The 18,236-nt window shown below is 41.7% G+C and overlaps 1 protein-coding gene across 4 annotated transcripts; it reads right to left on the bottom strand.

Moving 5' to 3' along the window:
* Positions 1-29: 29 nt before the first annotated feature.
* On the bottom strand, positions 30-17,504 carry sh2d3a (SH2 domain containing 3A). 4 transcript variants are annotated; one of them, XM_056371534.1, is made up of 19 exons: positions 17,328-17,504; positions 17,013-17,104; positions 16,761-16,878; positions 14,712-14,773; positions 14,423-14,583; positions 8,266-8,302; positions 7,991-8,107; positions 7,472-7,615; positions 6,283-6,587; positions 6,077-6,162; positions 4,987-5,106; positions 4,745-4,902; positions 4,415-4,615; positions 3,209-3,370; positions 2,802-2,917; positions 2,223-2,394; positions 2,007-2,118; positions 893-1,078; positions 30-697 (listed from the first exon to the last, which is right to left on the bottom strand). In XM_056371534.1, exons 2-19 carry the CDS (start codon positions 17,100-17,102, stop codon positions 504-506), a joined length of 2,541 nt encoding a protein of 846 aa, XP_056227509.1. In that variant the 5' UTR covers positions 17,103-17,104; positions 17,328-17,504; the 3' UTR covers positions 30-503. The 4 variants fall into 4 exon arrangements, with proteins under 4 accessions (XP_056227509.1, XP_056227510.1, XP_056227511.1 ...); XM_056371535.1 differs by lacking the exons at positions 14,423-14,583; positions 14,712-14,773; positions 16,761-16,878; positions 17,013-17,104; positions 17,328-17,504 and adding an exon at positions 11,217-11,382; XM_056371536.1 differs by lacking the exons at positions 14,423-14,583; positions 14,712-14,773; positions 16,761-16,878; positions 17,013-17,104; positions 17,328-17,504 and adding an exon at positions 11,217-11,382 and having other exon boundaries at positions 8,266-8,299.
* Positions 17,505-18,236: the final 732 nt, after the last annotated feature.

The raw sequence follows: 18,236 nt of genomic DNA, 5'->3' as shown, positions 1-18,236 counted from the left end.
TGAGAAATATTACAACAAAAACTACCAAAAACAGTAAACACATTCATTTATTATTTTATAAACAGAGGTGAAAAATAAAATATTTCCAGTGTGGTCCCTCACAGCAGCAGTTCACGTGCAAAGGGAACTAACTCAGTTTTAATAATGTTTGTAATAATGTTCATGCTGGAGTCTCCAGTTATTTGTAAAAGTAAACAGATGCAAGTGTTTGGGTAAACATTTCAGATTTCCTGTAACAGGAAGATGAATCAAACACAGCCCTTTTCACAATAAAGGTCCACCTACACGTTACAGATATAATTCAGTTTTTTACAAGTTGATTTAAAGCTCAACAGTCACATCTCGGCAAGTAAAGGAAAATACAACTTCTCCCTCCATGTCTGTGTGATGTCAGGGGTCAGCTCTTTGCCTCTGCTACCTCGACACACCACAGCTCAGCTAACAACATCTTTCTTTCATCTCTGCTGACTTCACCTCTCCCTTGGTGGAACAGACCCCGAGGCTCAGGTTAAAGGGTCGGGTTGTAGTGGTGTGATCTCCACAGGTTCCAGTTTATTGGAGAGAACACAAAGAATTTTGTCAAACTTCTCGTAGCGCTCCGATCTCTCGGCCTCTGCACCCGACTGACCCCAGAGCAGCCGCAGGGCGAACTCTGTCCGGAAAGCCTCCAGCAGCTCAGGGACTGGCTCCCAGCCTCCTGGTGGAGCAGTGTGACAGATCATCAGATCATATGATCAGAGCAAGTGTTTATTTTACAGGCCTCATGCAAGAACCACTTGTATGAAGAGATTTTGTACATATGAGTTATAGTGAGTGAGTTTTATATTGTTGCATGTGGCCGATCATCAGTGTTTGTGAAAAGACAGGACCATGTGTACGTGCGTGTGTGTACCTGTGAGCAGAGTGTTTGCATGCTCCTGATAATCCTGGGCGTGTAGAGCAGCGCTGCGAGCTGATTGGAGAACATCGTAGAGAAGCTGGCAGCCTCGGTCGCTGTTCTCGACCGGGTCCTCGCCCTCCATCAGCATCAGCAGAGGAACAAGGTGTGGCAAGGCTATGGGACCCTCAACTACAGAATCTACAGAAAGACATACGAACGCACAGAACACACGACTCAGTGAACTACAATGACTTGTTTAAAATCTGGACATATCTTAACTCAATGAAAGAAGTGCGCTGCTTTTGCACATCATAGTCTTTGTACAGGTCTTGGGAAGAAGTGCTACTATAAAGGGATTTGTGGCTCTAGGGGCAGCTGTGTGAAGTCAGTAACCTGCCTCATGTGACGTGACTTGAGTCAGCGTAAGTTGTCTTGGGTTGTCAAGGTAGCACCAGACCTCTGTCTCCCTCTCCTCATCTCTGCTTAAGGCTGGTGGCTCGCAGCTACATTATCTATTACATATACTGATAAACAATTCATTAGTCCATTAAAAGTAAGCAAAAACGTGGCCGTAGCACCTCTAGTAGCGAGCATAATGTTCTTATAATGTGAACATGACCAGTTCTGCTCTGCCTGACATGGTGGCATTTGAGGAGCCTCTCCAGCCACCCAACTTCAACTTTCCAGCCAGACGTTTTGGGCCCGTATGAGAGACTTAACTTCCACGACACCTGAGCGCGAGGCCACATCTGGATTATTATAACTACTGGAGCACCTGGCCTGCAGCTCAAGGTAAACTATTTGGTTTATTATGAGCTGCCGCCGAGCAGTTTAATATTCAGTCGTCATTTACTTTAAACGTCACACTTATATGTCTTTGTTGAAAACAATGTGCGTATTTGGATATTTTCTTGTGTGCCGTGCGCTATGGGCTTATGGACATGTGTATTGCAATGTTATGGCATTATTGTGAGCTATTATTGTGCAATAGCATCACTGAGTCCTTTTTTTTTTATAGACCTGGCTGCTGCTGTTGTTGTTGCTGCTGCTTTTTTGGTGTGTCACAGTAGTGTTGTTGTAGGCCTGTGTTGTGTTGTATGTGTTGGGGTAAAACACCGCAACTTACCGTCTCCATCGTTCAGTGAATTCACGAAGGGCTTGAGTTTCTTCTCAAATAAAACCGCGCTCTCTGTGTGGTTCCTCCTCAGCGCTCGCCACGTCATCTGCAGTCGCAGTATCTACACGTGCACAGAAACAAATGTGTGTGTAAGGAAACTTCAACCAGTTTCCTGTTTGTTTAATTTGACATAGAGCAAACATATCTTTGTCATAATCACAGCACCTGAGGCATCTCCAGAGCCTTCATCACAGCTGAGAATGAGTAGAGGTTGTGGGCGTGTTCTTTCAGGGCCTGAGCCAATGAGATTACTTTATGTAAAACTGTTGCCCTTTGGCTCACAGTCCCCGTGCAGCCCAGGATGTCCACTGCCACTCCCAGTGCTATCAGATGATGCCTAAAGAAATGAAAGACTAAAATATTATTGGTGCGTATGTGGGGAGAAGACTGACTAAGGCAGCTGGTAAACAACACTTTCCCCACTTTCCACCAGTGACACCGAGCCACCCACATGGAGCCCCCCCCCCCCAATACAAAAGAGGTCTTATCCCAAATCTGTTTTCGTGCTGCTTTTAGTTGTTGGTGAGCCAAAGACAATTTTCGAGTCTAGTGGAGAATAAAATTGTGTTCTATTCTTTTCTGTAATCCACAGAACTACTGTTTAGCATTTTATGTGTATTATCCACAGTAACAGGGAAAAAGGCGTCGCTGTCAAATTAATTTTCTTACGCTTTCAGCACCAGAAATAAAATCCCATTCATATAAACTGTTTTGTAGTGACGTAAGGAATCGGAGAAGCAGAACCTTTCTAACAAATCCTGTCGTAACTGGTGTCCATGTGGCAAAGTGACAAGCTCCAGCCCCGATCCAACTCCCATAATCCTCTTCTGCTCATCCGTCACTCCAACGATGCGTGCTACCTGCAGTACCAAAACAATGATAAATGGACCCATATTTATCAAACTGCTAAAAGTGAAATTTTAGATTTAAGAGAAAATTAAAAGTAAAAGTCCTTCACTGTTATGCTACTCATAGATGGAGGAATAAAAGCTGTTTATCAAATTCCTCACAACTTAAAAATACTCTTTAAGCTTTGAGCTCAAGAAGTCTGTTGGTTAAGAGCAGGTCCTAGATGACTGGAGCACTACAATAAAATAAAGCATATATTGAAACTAAATATTTGCTTGGTTATGTAAACAGCCGTGGCGTACCTGGCAGTCAACACTGAGCATGTGCAAAGCGGTGGAGTTGGCATTGGAGCGGTTGAAAATCTCTTTGAGTGCCAGCAGGACGCTGGGCTCCAGAGGTCGATTGTTCTCCGGTAAAAGCAGCGACTCAAACCGATCCAACTGGAAACACGACACCGACTCTGTCTGTAGAACAGAACAACATTAGCACACAACTGCCCCTCAACGTATTTCACACCCCTATTAAATATTTAGGCCAATAAGTTTATTCTCTTTTTTCTAAATAATGAACAGCTGTTACAACCTGTCACATACAGCATCACTGTGACACCTGGTGGCAAAAGACAGTCACCCAACTGGCCATCACAGGACAGAGACAACACAGACAAGGGGTCAAGGTCCATTTATATCTGTCCTCAGGAACATGGAAGGGTAGCTCAGATTGAAAGCTACACACATGATCAACTTCTTTTAATCAAATCCTTTAAAAGTGAGGTATATTTTAGGATAATAACTACATTTCAGTACATTATCTCTTACAGTGTTTAAGGATCATACATGTAGCTTTGCACGTTTTATAGCATGTACTACAAATCACTGATATTTTGTTGTCTGTTTGTGAAAATCTAGAAATCTAGTCTAGCAGACGCTTGAGTCTGCATTTATTTTTGTCAGTGCAACATAAATCATTGTGTGCTACAATTATTTTCATTAACCTTCCAATAGTTTTCTTGAAAAAGCATCTAACTATTTGCTAGAATATTCAAATTTGCTATGAAAGCAGAAGATGAATATAAAACCCCAACAAAAGCCACATTTAACATTTGCGGTTAAAAAATCTCTTATGTAATTAATCGAGTTCAGCTCTATGTGGTTACTTGGCAGGAAGCCTGCAACAATATGCTGCTCTGCCCAAATTTAACGCCAACTTTACTTGCATGACTTGACAGCGCTGTGATGGATTGCACAACTCCTACAAGTTTTAAGAGTCTGGTTTTCATATATATTAAAATGAAATGAGGAGAAAAAGTTGGCTGCCTGAAAAGAATTTGAAAATCTAAAACTCTGCAGGATGCAGATCTGAACAACAAAAACGTAAAGTTCACATGGTTTGAAGTTTAGGAGCTAATACTTACAAATCATTGGTGTGGCCATTCACTCTATATCTACTTATAACAGATGCAAATATGAAAACTACAAACAGTAAATAAAAATGTCATGAATACAAACATGTGGCCGTTCAAAATGCCAGTCGTCCTCTTCCTCTGCTGCCTCCCTCTGCAGCTCTTCCTCAAGCAGCAGCTGTGATGATGCCTCGCTCTTCTGGGCCTCCAGGAAGCCAAAGGAAGTTTCTGTGAGACGGGCACGACTCTGCCACTTCTCCTCTGCACGTAGTCGGTCGACATGGCCTTTCCGTTGGGACTGTGGCACCTGGACACAACAGCAAGTTTATATAAACCCCCCCTCTCATCATTTTCCCAAATAAAAAAATACACGTTAGGAAAAAAAAACAAAAAAAACAAACAACTGAGCCGTGACTGAATCGTAGAATTTTTTTACTTGGATGACCAGCTCAGTGTAGCAAGAGGAGGGGTCTCTGTCCGAGTTTGTGGGGGGAGGAAGTATAGCGTTGGGGAAAACTGTAGAGACCCTGAGAGGCTTAGGAGGAGCTCTGGGGTGCAGCTGTCCATCTGAACCTCGCAGAGTTACACCACCACCTGCGGGAACGGGGGGGGGGGGAGTTATGAGTTGTGTATCTTAGGTGGAAAGAGGATGTGTGTGCGCTTGTGAAGGCGTGTTACCTGGATGGGAGGGGCGTGTGTGTCGTGGTCGTGGGCTCAGCAGGGGTTCGCTGCCTGTGCGAAACACTGGGGAGATGGGGGCGGGGCTGGTGTCCTCCGACTGAGTTGTCTGTGGAACAGCTGGAGGAAGAAGAGTAACAGCAGCCAGGTGAAAAATAAACCACAGAGTGTTGAAAAGCTCCCAGTCACCGCTGGTCAGTCAGGTGTTTAAAAGATCTGATATGATATTGGACTTATTATTATGTTTTCTTCTTTTTTAAGATATAAACAATCTTGATATGGATCTTGCAGATTTAGATTTAGATTTAGATTTAGACGCCGTCTTTAAATGACCTTATATCCACTTTGGCATTCCTGTGCTGCAATTTCTTGTTACTTGTCAGCCAACCTGTACACCAGGACGCTATAGCTGCACTAAGCTTATATCAGGTGATGGATCAGTCCAGCTCTGCTGCCTACATAGAGCCCACCAGTGAGGCTCCTATCAAAATAAATGACCGAACTCAGTCGGCAGAATCCCTCTGTCTTCTAAAATCGCTTGAAGACCTACCTCCTCTGAGAGCAACTATGTCTTCTCATTCGCTTCACAGTGTTTTTCTAACGATGGCTTTCATACCTTCTCAAATCATTTTTGAGATACACTATATCCTGACCCTGTAGCAGAGGAGGCCGACCCCAGTCTTCCATCGTGTGTTTCAAATCACACACCATCTTCAAACTGTCTGTTCTTTAGCAGCAACTCTTCCAGTTATGTTGTTTTAACAAGCATATAAACCAGTTTGCAACTCATTCATAATTAATGTGGCAACAGATCCTTTGTTACTGTACTTCACTTGTTTCATTTACAGCACTGACTCTTATATTAAATTTGTATCTCTATCTCCTGAATAGTGTATATTAGCAGAAAAAGAACCTTTCATTCCTTCACCTGCATCACAGACTAGTTTAGGTGTACAGTATCTACATAAAGACAAAGTCAATTGTTTACACGTCCGGTGGACATTTGTATTGTGTCCAGCTGCATCTGGACATTAAAGGTTAGCAGTGACAGACACGTGTATATGTAGGTTGCATGTTTATGATATTGTACCAGTTCGTAAGTTGCTGTCAGACTGTGCAGACTGAAGTGAAGGCCTGCGTCCCACATTCTCCAAGTTAGCAGGCTGACTTCCACTCCTGCCACATATAAAATAAACTTCATGAGCACGGTTATTTGTATTTGTTTGACTACGTGCATCATGTTTCAGCACTATACATGTATATGTGCACTAAACATTTCAACTGACTTCCTCCCACCTCAGCAGTGGATTGATGGCCTGCAGTGTGTCGGTGTATGCAGAGCTGAAGCTGCGTCTTTTGTCAGGATCAGTGTGCTTTTCTCCCCCTGCACCTCCGCTGCTGTCGCCGCCACCGCCGCTGCTTTTGGGCTGCACATTCTGCTCCACGATGACACGCAGAGGAAGGGTCCGTGTGATTGGGTGAAAGATCACAGCACCTGAGGCCTGGGAGATGGGCCGACGGTCGCCCACATAGAACCGGATCAGAGCGGGAACATTGTCAAAGCGATCCTCCTCAAACTGGAACAGCTCCCGAGAGTAGCCCTGTCATACGGATGGAGGCACACACTTATTACATCAAGCAGAGCCTTTAAATGAACAGTGACAAAAATCTTTTCAGTAACAGATGTTCACCCTCAAGTATTTCCTAGCGTGCAGCTTAGCAGAGGTCAGGATTCATAGAAGTTACAAACGTGACCAAGAGTCACAGCAAAACTCTTGTAGCATAATCCTCTTCTCTGCTATTGGTATGCATCCTATGTATGTTTCAATCAATCATCACTTTGTCAATTAATCACTTAATATTTCTGCCAGTGTTTCAGAGCTACATATAAATAATGTAAAGTGCAGTGTGTCTGTTGTGACTGAGGCATATGGATCAATGTCGGAGAAGTGGATCATACTCCAGGTGTGATTTCAAGAGTTTTGATACATTTTTTCTTAATTTTCCATTCATAATTTACAGCATAATTGTTCAGTTTATCCTGACACTTCTCAGAGATACAGCTGATCGTAATTGTTGTACTGGGCTGCATTATTTTGAAAGATGTTTTGTCTGATGGTATTTACTTACATGAGGTGGACACGGTATCAGAAATATAAATCACATGTTAAATATGTCCAACAAGAAAAGGTTTTGCATTACAAAATAAATGTAACCTTAAATGAACTTAAATTGCCTTTAGTCTACAAAATGCCAATTGCCACATCACAGAGCCCAAGGTGAAGTCTTCAACTTGCTTGATTTGCCTGACTAGCACTCAAAAACCCACAGAGATTTAATTAGCAGTAATGAATGAGCACAAAGGAAAGCAGGAAACCCTCACGTTTAAGAAGCTGGAACCATTTCATTTTTGGCATTGTTGATTAATAAAGGATTTTAATGATTAAATCAATTATCCCCACACACACATGTAACATAGACAAACCTTTTTGGGACGAAGGACCACTCGTATGATTTTAAAGTGCATGGGCCCATTCTTCCAAAAGCAGCTCAAAACGTAGTCACCAGGGGCTGAGCTTGAGTCTCGGACCAGGAAGTCTCCATCCCTCTCAAAAAGAGACTCTGCAGCCTGGAAAAAAACTCAGCAGGTTAATGTGGTCAGCCGGGCTTGGAGCTTCACGTGTGCTGATGTCATACTGTATATAACTTCAGTCCAGTGTTAGTTGGCCATAGGGTGAAATCAATAGTTTGATAGTTTTGGAACAACATTTATTTGTTTTCTTGCTGAGAGTTAGATGTTACATGTCTGTATGGTAAATATACTCATTTGCCAGTTTATTAGATATAAATTGCTAAAACAAGTGCAGTCTAATGCAATAAATCCACCCGTCTTTAATCTAAGCTAAATTAACTGGCCACTGTCTCCAGCTTTATATTTAATTGTAGAAATGTTAGAGTGGTATTGAGTGCAAATACAATGAGAATAGTATGGCCCATTGAGCACCTCTCGAGTCAGTGGTCCATGGTACCATGCATGGCTCCTTGGGTCTTCAGTGCTGAGCTTCAGCTCCTCCTCCAGCTCCTTCTTCAATGAGTCCATCTCTCTCCGACCACCAAACACCTACAACGCACACAGCAGCAGCCAAGCAGAGACCACAGTTACTCTGCGTGTTTTCTCTGCTCATATTCTGTACGAGTTGGGGTATAAAGGAAAATATGCAGAAAAAAAGGTGGCTACAAAGAGCAGGTGAGAGTCAGGCTGTTTATTTAACCTCATACCTTCAGCTGGCTGAAGTATGCACTGACGCTCCTCCTGCTGAAAAACAAGAGAGAGAAGAGGTGATTTGGAGCCACTAAATGAAACCCCAGGGAGCCACAGAGGATGGTGCCATGTTTTTCCTCTGAACATGAACAGTACAAGGATGGAAGGCCACTGCCAAGGTCTGGGTCTGTCATTAACGCCAGACAAACTGTGGGACTTTTAATAGCCTGCCTTTTTTTCCCCTCCTTCCTTCCTCCCTAAGCTTCCACCTTCCTGCCTCTGTAAACACAAAGCTAACAGATGAGCAGCTCAGAGAGCCCACAACAGGGCTGAACTCAATAACTCAATAACCCCCACTGTGCTCCAACAGTGGTGTGAGGGCTGCTTGTTTACCCTGCTTTGACCCTGAATATAACTATTAACATCGACTGAAACAAAACAAATACACGCATTGTTAATTTATTAGGAACTAATTTGACTAATTCAGTCCAGCAGAACAGTCCTTCAATAAACTGTCTTCTCATTAAGGTTATAATGTTCAGGTTTGGTTTGCAGATTTATGGTTATTTTAGAGTCTGCAGTTTGTGGTACTGTTACAATAAACTCCTTCTCTTCACTTCCAGATCCCTCCACAACCAGGCTCTCCCTGGTCTCTTGTCCCACTGACAGGGTTGCAACTGGACTTCAGAAAGACTGAGGTCATGAGTCGAACTCCTACCTGTCACCATCCCACAGACACACACAAACAAAGTGTTTATTATTAAATTACTTGCATTTTTCATATTTATGGAGTTCGCTGGAAAGTTATATTTTCTGCAGGATTTAGAACAGCTCTTTCAAAGAAAACTGCAATGGCCTATAAACAAGGTACAACCAAAATCCTTGTCCCTGAATTTTGTCTCCATTTTCCCTATAATTAGTACTAAATATCATAATTCTTTCCAGAAGTCTTCCTAGGAAATTATTATGAAAATCACAAACCAATAAAAATAAAGCTTTTCCATTTCATTTCCTTACAGAAATATCTAAATCCTGTTTTAAAGCCCTCTCCGTGCTGCCAGGAATACATTTCCAGTGGAGAAACGCTGACTCTTTCATCACACAAAGTCTAAAAATAGTGTAATCACTCTAAAAAAAAGATAAAGAAGAAGCCCATCACATGCAAGTTTTTAACTGTGGGATGTTAAGTGGCTCAAGGTTGTTAAAACCTCAAAACTCCCAGGAACAATAACAAGAACGTGACCTCAGTGAGCTCAGTGGTTCAGTATCAGCAGCTACAGCCGTGCTCACTGACCAAGGCCCTAGTTTATTGGATTTCACAACGAAGATTCTTAAAAAGTTACTTTAAAACAGCCTTTAATGTCTCATCCTACGTCCTACTCTACACTAGGGCTGCAACTAGCATTATCGACTAACCTGCTATTTATTTTCATTATTAATCAATTAATCAATAAAAAAAGCAAGAAAATTAAAAAAAAAAAATGGCCACCACAATTTCCTAAAGCCCACTTGCTTGTTTTGTCTGATCGTTCAAAGCCCAAAGATATTCAGTTTGCGATCACATAAGAAGAAGAAAACTGCAGATTCTGCAGATAATGATTGAGAAGCCGGTTCTTGGTAATGTTTGGCATATTTTTCATGTAAAAATGGCTTATTAATCAGTTATCAAAATAGTTGCAAATTAATTTTCTACTGGTCAACTGATAATTTATCAATTAATCTACAAATTGTTTCAAGTTTACACTACACAACTATTCTGTGCTTTTATTGTATTGTATATAGTTTTGTTGGCTTGTTTACTGACATAACTCGACATGTAAAGCGTCATTGAGTATCTAGAAAAGCACCCTATTAAATGTATTATTATTAATAAGTGTATTGCATTATATTGACAGGCGTCTCTAAAGTGCTCTTGAACTGCACTATGTTATACGGACAGGTGTTTCTAATACATTGTCCGCCCCATTAATATCATTAAGAGCAGGATAAATAACAGAAACACCTCTCTGTATAATGCAAGAAAGTTCAACAGCAGCACAAACTACATCCTTATCACTGAACATTATAACTTTCATGAAGGACTGTTGTATTGAACTCCATTAGTTTTAGCTGGGTGTACCTACAGCAATAAACTGCCAACTGAGTGTAAATGGGTGGATAAACTATTAAAAACATTCACAAACCAGAGCCTCCAAAATGACAATAAAGTTGAATCAAAACCTATTTAAATAGTTTCAACAAAAACTGAGCATTGTCATAAATGCTATCTATCATAAAGGTAGCATTTATGGAAGATCTGTTGAAGTCAGAGTGCACTGGGTTTAGCCAGGTGTAAAATGGCAGCTACTACAGCTGTAAAAAAAAAAAAAAAAAGAAAAAGGAAAAAAGAAAACCCAGGTGACAGAGACACACACATGAACAAACAGTGTTCCCCATAAATCATAGTTTTAAGATCCGTTATGAAATAAGAGGGAGCAACATCCTGTTTGAGGGGCGTTGGCCCAGGCAGCACCGCAGAAACACCTGTGCAATGTTCTGGAGAGACACTCTTGTGAAATGTAACCTTAAACCTCACATAAATACGTTTCAAACTATTTTTATTCCGACTCACCAGTCTGCTGGTTTTCCTCCGAGTAATCTTATCGACACAGACATTAAAGCTAATGCTAATGTCACTGTAAAGTAGTTAAATGTTTTTTATTTCGCCGCGTTAGTTTTGAAAGAGTCTTAACTCCACAAATTATGCTACAGGTAGTTAGTTAGTAAGAAGTAACCAAAGTTACACTGACTATTTTGTGGGGGGCTAAAATAAAGACTTTTAACAGCGGTACATGTCCAGAGGTGAATAAATGTTACCAAATACCAAAGCAAAAGGTAAATCAGCCGTTAACAACGAACCTCTCGCGTTAATCAACGAGGTTTTTCTGTTGTTCGAAAACATTCCACCAGCGGCGGCCAACGGTCCTACCTGTCAGCCCGCTTCACAGCCAGCTCGTCCCGGACATGTTTTACAGTTTGTGGTCCAAACTAAAACACCCCTAAACAACAACAGCTAGGACAAGCCTTCAGTCCTTCTCCGCGCCGGTCCGGTCCTTCCCAGCACCTCTCTCGTCCCTCTCCCCCCGCCCTCCTCCTCCTCCTCCCTGCACGAGCAGTTTCGGACGAGTTCCCGCAAGTTCGCCCGTGCTCTCCTCCGCCTCTTCCTTCTCCTTGTCCCCCCCTCCCCGCCCCGGGCCCCGGTGCTGAAACACCGCTATCTGCCTGGCATTCCTCGGATACCTGCACAAGCTGAGCTGACACATCACCTGGCTAAAGTCAGGATTATACGGTTGGCAGCTGTACAGAGGTATGTGACGGTAAAACATGTGGTATGGATTTGCTTTCCTCTCAACTCATCTCAGATAAAAAAAAAAAAAACTAAGATGGATTACCGTGTGACCTCAAAACCCCCCCAGGTTTACCCCGTGTCATTTGGCTCTAATTTGATTAATCGAAAATTCATTATAAGTTTCCACCACTGAAATACAACATCAACATCCATGTTGTGGCCGTGTTGAGAGACACTGTCAAAATCCAGTTTTAAAACTTTTTTTTATTGAGCTCATTTGTTGTAAAGAGTGTTGATTAGTAGTGCTGTGAGGTTGCAGCCAACAGTTGTCGTCATTATCAATACATTTGACAATCATTTCTGTAATAATCGATCGATTTTTATCATCAAGTTATAGTCAAACAGTCAAATCAAAACCCCAAGCATGTTGAGTTTACTGCCCAAGAAAACTAGCAAATATTCACATCTGAGAAGCTATTTCAAGGGAATCTTTGACATTTTCTGTTTAAAAATGACTTAATTAATGAATTACCTAAAAGTGTTGCCAATTACTTTTCTTTTAGTTGAGTAATCCATTGAACAAATAAGGCTGTCTCTGCTCCAGAGTACTGGTTGGTTTGGGTTAGTGAGTAATGTTTCCTTCTAGAAAAGATGTTGTACAGATGTTCATGACAAACACAAATCCTCAGTAATGAAGCTTTGAATAATCAACACTTGTCTGTTGATTCCAGTTTATAAATGTTTTCTCCGCATGTGCACTAGTGCACCTGGCTGCTTTGTTGTGCAGCCAGGTGTTTGTATCAGTTATTTTACCTGGTTTCAGATGTGTCTGAGCCAATCAGAGCAGAGAACTATCTACTTCATTGAGAACAGTTTAAGTTCACAACCTCAGGGGCTTTTAGCATTCACCACATGACAAGCAGTGAGCAGAGATGTGCCTGAACTTGACAGCCTCCATTTAAACACTTACAGTGCCTGTCAGCTGTTACATTTAAAGAGGATACTCTTTCTCTCCATGGATGGGACTCAATAATATCTAAGAAGAAGCCATTTTTGTACCTGGATTAAAGGGTTTGTTCACCCAAATCACAAGACAATTAAAGTATTTTCATACTCGATAGATAATTTTGGTTTTAAGTTCAGTAAAAAGCAACATAAAAATTTCAACAGCAACATCTGGCACGAGTGTGGGGCGGCGGGGGGGGGGGGGGGGGGGGGGGGGGGCACTGTATAAAGTGACTAACATTTCTTGTAAGAAAGTCTGAGGGCTCAACCAAAAGTAGGCAAGTCCTGGTCATGTTTTTGCTCCTTGTCTCAACCTCGTTGTACAGCTGCAGGCGCTTACTCAGGCTACTGTAAAAATTTAAATACATTTGTCAGCTGAGTTGTTCTGCTTTAAATATATAAAACCTGCTCCACATAGCAACTCTTTTGACAATCAGTTAATTGTTTATGTCATATTTCCCTGCATTTACATTGTGAGGATTTGCTGCTTTTCTTTATTATTTTATGTCACAATTAATTAATTTGGGACAAAACCGGACATTTGATGACTTCAGCTTGGCCTTTACAAGATTGTGCTGGATATTTGTCAGTATTTTCACATTTTAAAGTCCAAACAAGTAATTCAAATAATCAGCAGTTTAATAGATGATGAAAATAATAGTTAGTTGTGTACTTTATGTGGGGGGGGACTGTCAGTATTGATATGCTGTGGCAGGGAGTTTTCTAAAGGAGTTTTTAGAGCCTCCACTGTTAACAAAATATGTGCAGATTTTCACCCAACAGCTGTACTTCACAGTCTGCAGGGTCTGCTGCTGCATATGGAGGAAGGGTCTTTTATGTGTCTGAGCCCAGCAGTCCATCATCACATACAGTATGTGGTCAACAAATTTCATGGAGATTACTTTTCTGTAGGAAGCGTAGTTCCAATAAAAAAAAATATAAAAAAAAACCTTCACATCTTGTTCGGTGGATTAGTGTACTGTAACTGCAAATTTCTAAAATGTCATTTTTCACTGCTTTAAGAATGACAGACTGTGTTGGGGATAGCAGCAGAAATCTTTAGAGACAGTTATTTCAAGACCAAACACTATGTACGTCGAGTATCTAGTGAGAAAATGTGAAAACTGTTCACAGTGAGGTCTGTGGATCTTTCAGAGGACTGCTTTTACCACCTCAGACAGATTTCCCTTCGCTCCTGTTGTAGTGAGGTGACAGCAATAATATTAGATTTGAATATCTCTGATCAAAACTAAACAAACCAACTAACCAAAACCAAAACTATTTACATGGCTTAATAGCTCCAGTCATAGAGTGGAAACTTTTCTTTTTGTAAATATAAGTAATCTGGCCCTTTAATACTGAAAATGAGCTTGCATTCAACTACCAGACACACACACACACACACACACACACACACACACACACACACACACTGGCCTTTGTCACTTAGTCCTTGGCTTCTCACTGAAGGGGAGATTGGCCAAAATATCAAAGTCCCAAGGTGTGTTGTTTATTGTGTTAGTCATCAGCAAGCTGCTGTTTTCCTCACTGAGGAAAGTACAATGTAATGTTGTGATCTGTCGTTTTTATAGAGGCTTTTCATTAATTTAGTCTTCTCAGCCTATTCAGTGTCGACTGACACCTACTTCAACTTACAGAGTCTGACATAAACTTTGTAAGGCATTAGTTAATGATTAGCCAAATATGAGTAGACTACCTGGAGAAATTGGATCTCTTTCACAAACACACGCGCACACACACACGACCACCATCACACTCTTTCACAGACTCACACACATGACACCCATGGGGGGGGGGGGGGGGGGGGGGGGTTGACTTACTTGCGTTTGCTGTCCTGACAGCGGTCTGTTGCACTGATGTGAGCGTTGTCCTCATTCAGGGGGCGTAACTGTGAACAGGAGGCAGACAGGCGGTGCTTTTTGTCTGCGCGGTGCAGGCGGGGCAGAAAACTCTGACGAAACAGATCCTTCCGAGGCTTCACCTGCAGGACATGGTAGATACCCAAATATTGTGGCTCCTGAAGCTACTGTTTGCATTGTCTTAAAGGGAGGTGGTAAATGTGTTCTGAGGAGGTGTCTGTGTTGTGTGACCTTAAGTGAGTTGTCTCACCAGGTCAATAGACGATCCCAGGGAGTACTTTCGGCTCACCCTGCGCTCCAGCACCTGCACAGCTGAGGGTACAAAGGCATATTGTAAAGAAATAGTTCAACATTTTGGAAAGAATGTGTACATGCTTGAGAGTTAAAGGAAAGAAGAGCCACTCTAATGTCCGCCAGGTTAGCTGTTTTGACATATTTCCTGTCAGAGTTGCCCAAAATGTTGAACTATTCCTTTAATAGTGGACATTATTATTATTTGATTATACTAAGCAAAAACAAGTCAGTAAACGACCCGGATAAATAATGGTTTCAGTGGATAAACCGGCCTGTCACTCTAAACGTGAATGAGGCATAAAAAAAGAGTGCTCTGCAAATTGAAATGGATGATTTTAGTTTATCTGTAGGCTTCTATCATAAACACCTCACACAGAAACATATTTACATGAAAAACCTCAATAAACTTGTATCCAAAATGAGCACGTAAACTGAATCTGCTGTGCATAAAATGAGCAAATGAAACAGACAGTCTTCGATGTGTATGTACAGTATGTATGTATGTATCTATGTGTGGGGGAATGTGCACATGTAGTCAGTGTGCACACTAGGACCGGGCGGCAAGATTAAAATCCATGTCACAGTATTAAGAATGATATATTTCCATTATAAATATGGCTGGGTATAGTGATGGAGACTCATGTCGGAAGCATTTTATTGCAGCTTTATGCATCACGGAGAAAAGTGATGAGCAATGAAAGCACAAACACTGTGTAACGCCACCCCATGCTGAAGGAATCCTTCCTGCCGACCACATTTAACCCCATAACTACATCATACCTACCACATGTCCAAATAAGGTCATTCTTCTTGGACTACATCACATCCAGGCATGTGTGAAGATTGTATTGGATACCTAATCCTAAACACTACCTCACCTCCCCCCCTGACACATGTTGTATCCCAATCACCTCTGTCCCACTAAGAGAGGCTAACTGACCATGAGACACAGGGACACAGGCTGTTTGTTGTGGCTATGACCTCCATCACCAGAGGCTCTGGCTATCCTCTCTCTGCTAACACATGCACCTGGTCTGAACAACCTTGGCTCCTAGAAACAGGCAGTGCACTATTGTTTATAGCAAATTACATATGCCTGTGATCAATGGAGAGCCTTTAAGACAACACAGACTGAAAAACAAAAGACAACAGACAACAAAAAAACAAGCTAGATCAAACCTCAATGCTTTTTTTGGTGCCAACCAAAACGTGTCTGTGTCACGCAGAAGGAAAAGTGTCCAGTACCGAAAGCTGGCATTACATGTCAGATTCATAAACTCGTTTATATTTAGTTTCTTATTTAAATAAAAAAAATAATTTGGTAATTTGGCTTCTTCTCTTAAATGGAAAATAAGATGTTGTTGAGAAATGTGCTTATATCTGTAAACAACAGCTATTAAAATAAATATTGTTTTGGAAATTCTACCAAAAATCATTTTAAACAATAAGCAATATATAGTATCATATTGCAAATATATGCAAAGCATAATTCAAAACTATTTGTGCAAAGAACTCACGAACACACTACGATATTTATGACTGGATTAACTTGCTAGGTGTAAAAATGATCAGCTGGGTCCCTGTTTCTCCCAGTTTTTATGCAGCGTTAAACAATGCCCACCCCCAACAATTTGCTGTGGTGGTAATTTGAATAAGCATTAATTAGCATTATGCAATATTTAAACACAAAACTAAAACACTGAAGGTTTTAAAACCAGGGACCATACTCAAGACAGGTCCCTTAAGATCAAGTAACAGAACAAGACTCGCCTTAAGGCGCCTTTTCAGCTGAAACTTGCTTTAGAGCACAAACAAACAGTGAGCCTGAAGCTGTCATGGCTGCCAGAGTTCTGGGGCCTGGTTGTCTGCTTTGCCTGGTTGGTAATCCAACCTGGCATGTGATACGAAATGATATTGATATAAACTGTTCAACAAATGATGAATATTAACACCGTCTCCCAGCCCTAGTGTGCATGTGTGCTTGCGTGTGGCCGGTGCGCGTCACCATAGTGTGGGTCCAGTCTCTCTCTGTGTTGTGAAAGCTGATTCAGGATGGTCTCTCGGTGCGCTCCATCCTCTATCCCTGCATCCTTCAGTTCTCCATCAGTTACATTCAGCAGGCCCTGCAGCGAAACAAGGTGATTAAAGATAATAAAAAGAAACTGAGGATTATGAAGATTGAAGTGCACAAAAGAAGACGGAAGAGATATTGACAAGCACACACAAGCACAAGATGGCGTTTTCAACATTCACATACCTCAAGACCATAATATTCGCTTTCTAGTGTCTTGGTGTACTGGGGCAGGCCGATCTGTCTTAGCCACCAGGCGATAGAGCGATTATTCATGTCTGAACAGAAGAGGTACTGATTACATACCAGCACACATGCAAACTCACACACACACACACACACACATGCTTGTACATGTTTTTTTTTTTGTGCACAAGTTTCTGAGAAATGTCCAAATTAGAGAGTTTTAAAGAGTCTGACTCCAGCTTACTTTTAGAAAGCACACAAGCAGAGAGACATTGTGGTGTTTGCACTGCAGCAGCAACAGTATGTAACACCTACCTGTGTATAGGGTCCACCGAGGCACTCTGGGATTTTACTTCTCTCTTTCTCCTTGTAATATTTCTATCTCATAGTGCTTCTTACTTTTCCTACTTTCCCTCAATTTGCTCTCTTCCTTTGCAGCTGCTCTCATCTAGGATGTAGCCTCTGTCATTAAGCCCATCTCTGACTTGTCTTTGTGGCGATAGTGGAAGCCCGCTCCCCCTCAAACCTGCTGGGTCACTCAAAAAGCCAATCAGATGTGTGCAGTGGGCTTGCAGTACCCTCTCAGAAGGCAGCAAATCACAGCAGAGGAATTAGCATGAGCTCTCAGGAGGCGGAGAGCGCAGGTTGAGGCATGCCATGGGAGAGAGATAGAGTCCTGAAAAGCATGAAGTGGGGGGGGGTATGAAACTGTAAGACTGTTAGGCAGCTGTCAACATGTCAAGTCAGAGATAGGCATGCATGCACAGTGGCGTGTCTTCTTATCTGTCTGTCTGTCCAGGTCTTATGTGAGGAGATACAGTATCTGCAGGGGAAATGGAGATGGGTGTTAGACTGACACCTGGTGTTGAAGTAAATAGTGACACAGGCCTTTTTCTCCCGGGGTGATTTAAAGGGCTTTCAGTCTGTGTATACAGAAAGTGTGAGTTTACTAGGCAGGGAGTATGGTGTATGAAGCATTATGGGTAATGTAGGACCCAGTGTGATTTTGGAGCTTGATGCCTTCTAACAGTCAGGACATCTCAGCCTCCACTGCCTCCATTTTCACTAACCCTAACCCTTTTTTTAATCATTCTCTTGCACGACCACCAATTTTATGGACAGAAGAAATAACACACCCTTTATTTAAAAAAATAAAGAATTAAATTTAAACGTAGTAGACACACCTTTGCTCAATTTAATTTGCCAAATTGCCACAACCTCACT

The sequence above is a fragment of the Seriola aureovittata genome, chromosome 3, assembly GCF_021018895.1.
Source record: "Seriola aureovittata isolate HTS-2021-v1 ecotype China chromosome 3, ASM2101889v1, whole genome shotgun sequence".
NCBI lineage: Eukaryota > Metazoa > Chordata > Actinopteri > Carangiformes > Carangidae > Seriola > Seriola aureovittata.
Note: the sequence above shows the minus strand (reverse complement) of the source record. Positions and strands in the feature narration are given on the sequence as shown.

What these genes read in the sequence shown, in the direction of transcription:
- sh2d3a (XM_056371534.1), bottom strand. Translation starts at nt 17,102, where the DNA reads ATGAATAATCGCTCTATCGCCTGGTGGCTAAGACAGATCGGCCTGCCC. An exon ending in GGCATTTTGAACGGCCACAT is followed by an intron (nt 3,371 to 4,414) that starts GTTTGTATTCAT and finishes TCTGTTCTACAG; the next exon opens with ACAGAGTCGGTGTCGTGTTT. An exon ending in AGGCTCTGGAGATGCCTCAG is followed by an intron (nt 2,119 to 2,222) that starts GTGCTGTGATTA and finishes GTGCACGTGTAG; the next exon opens with ATACTGCGACTGCAGATGAC.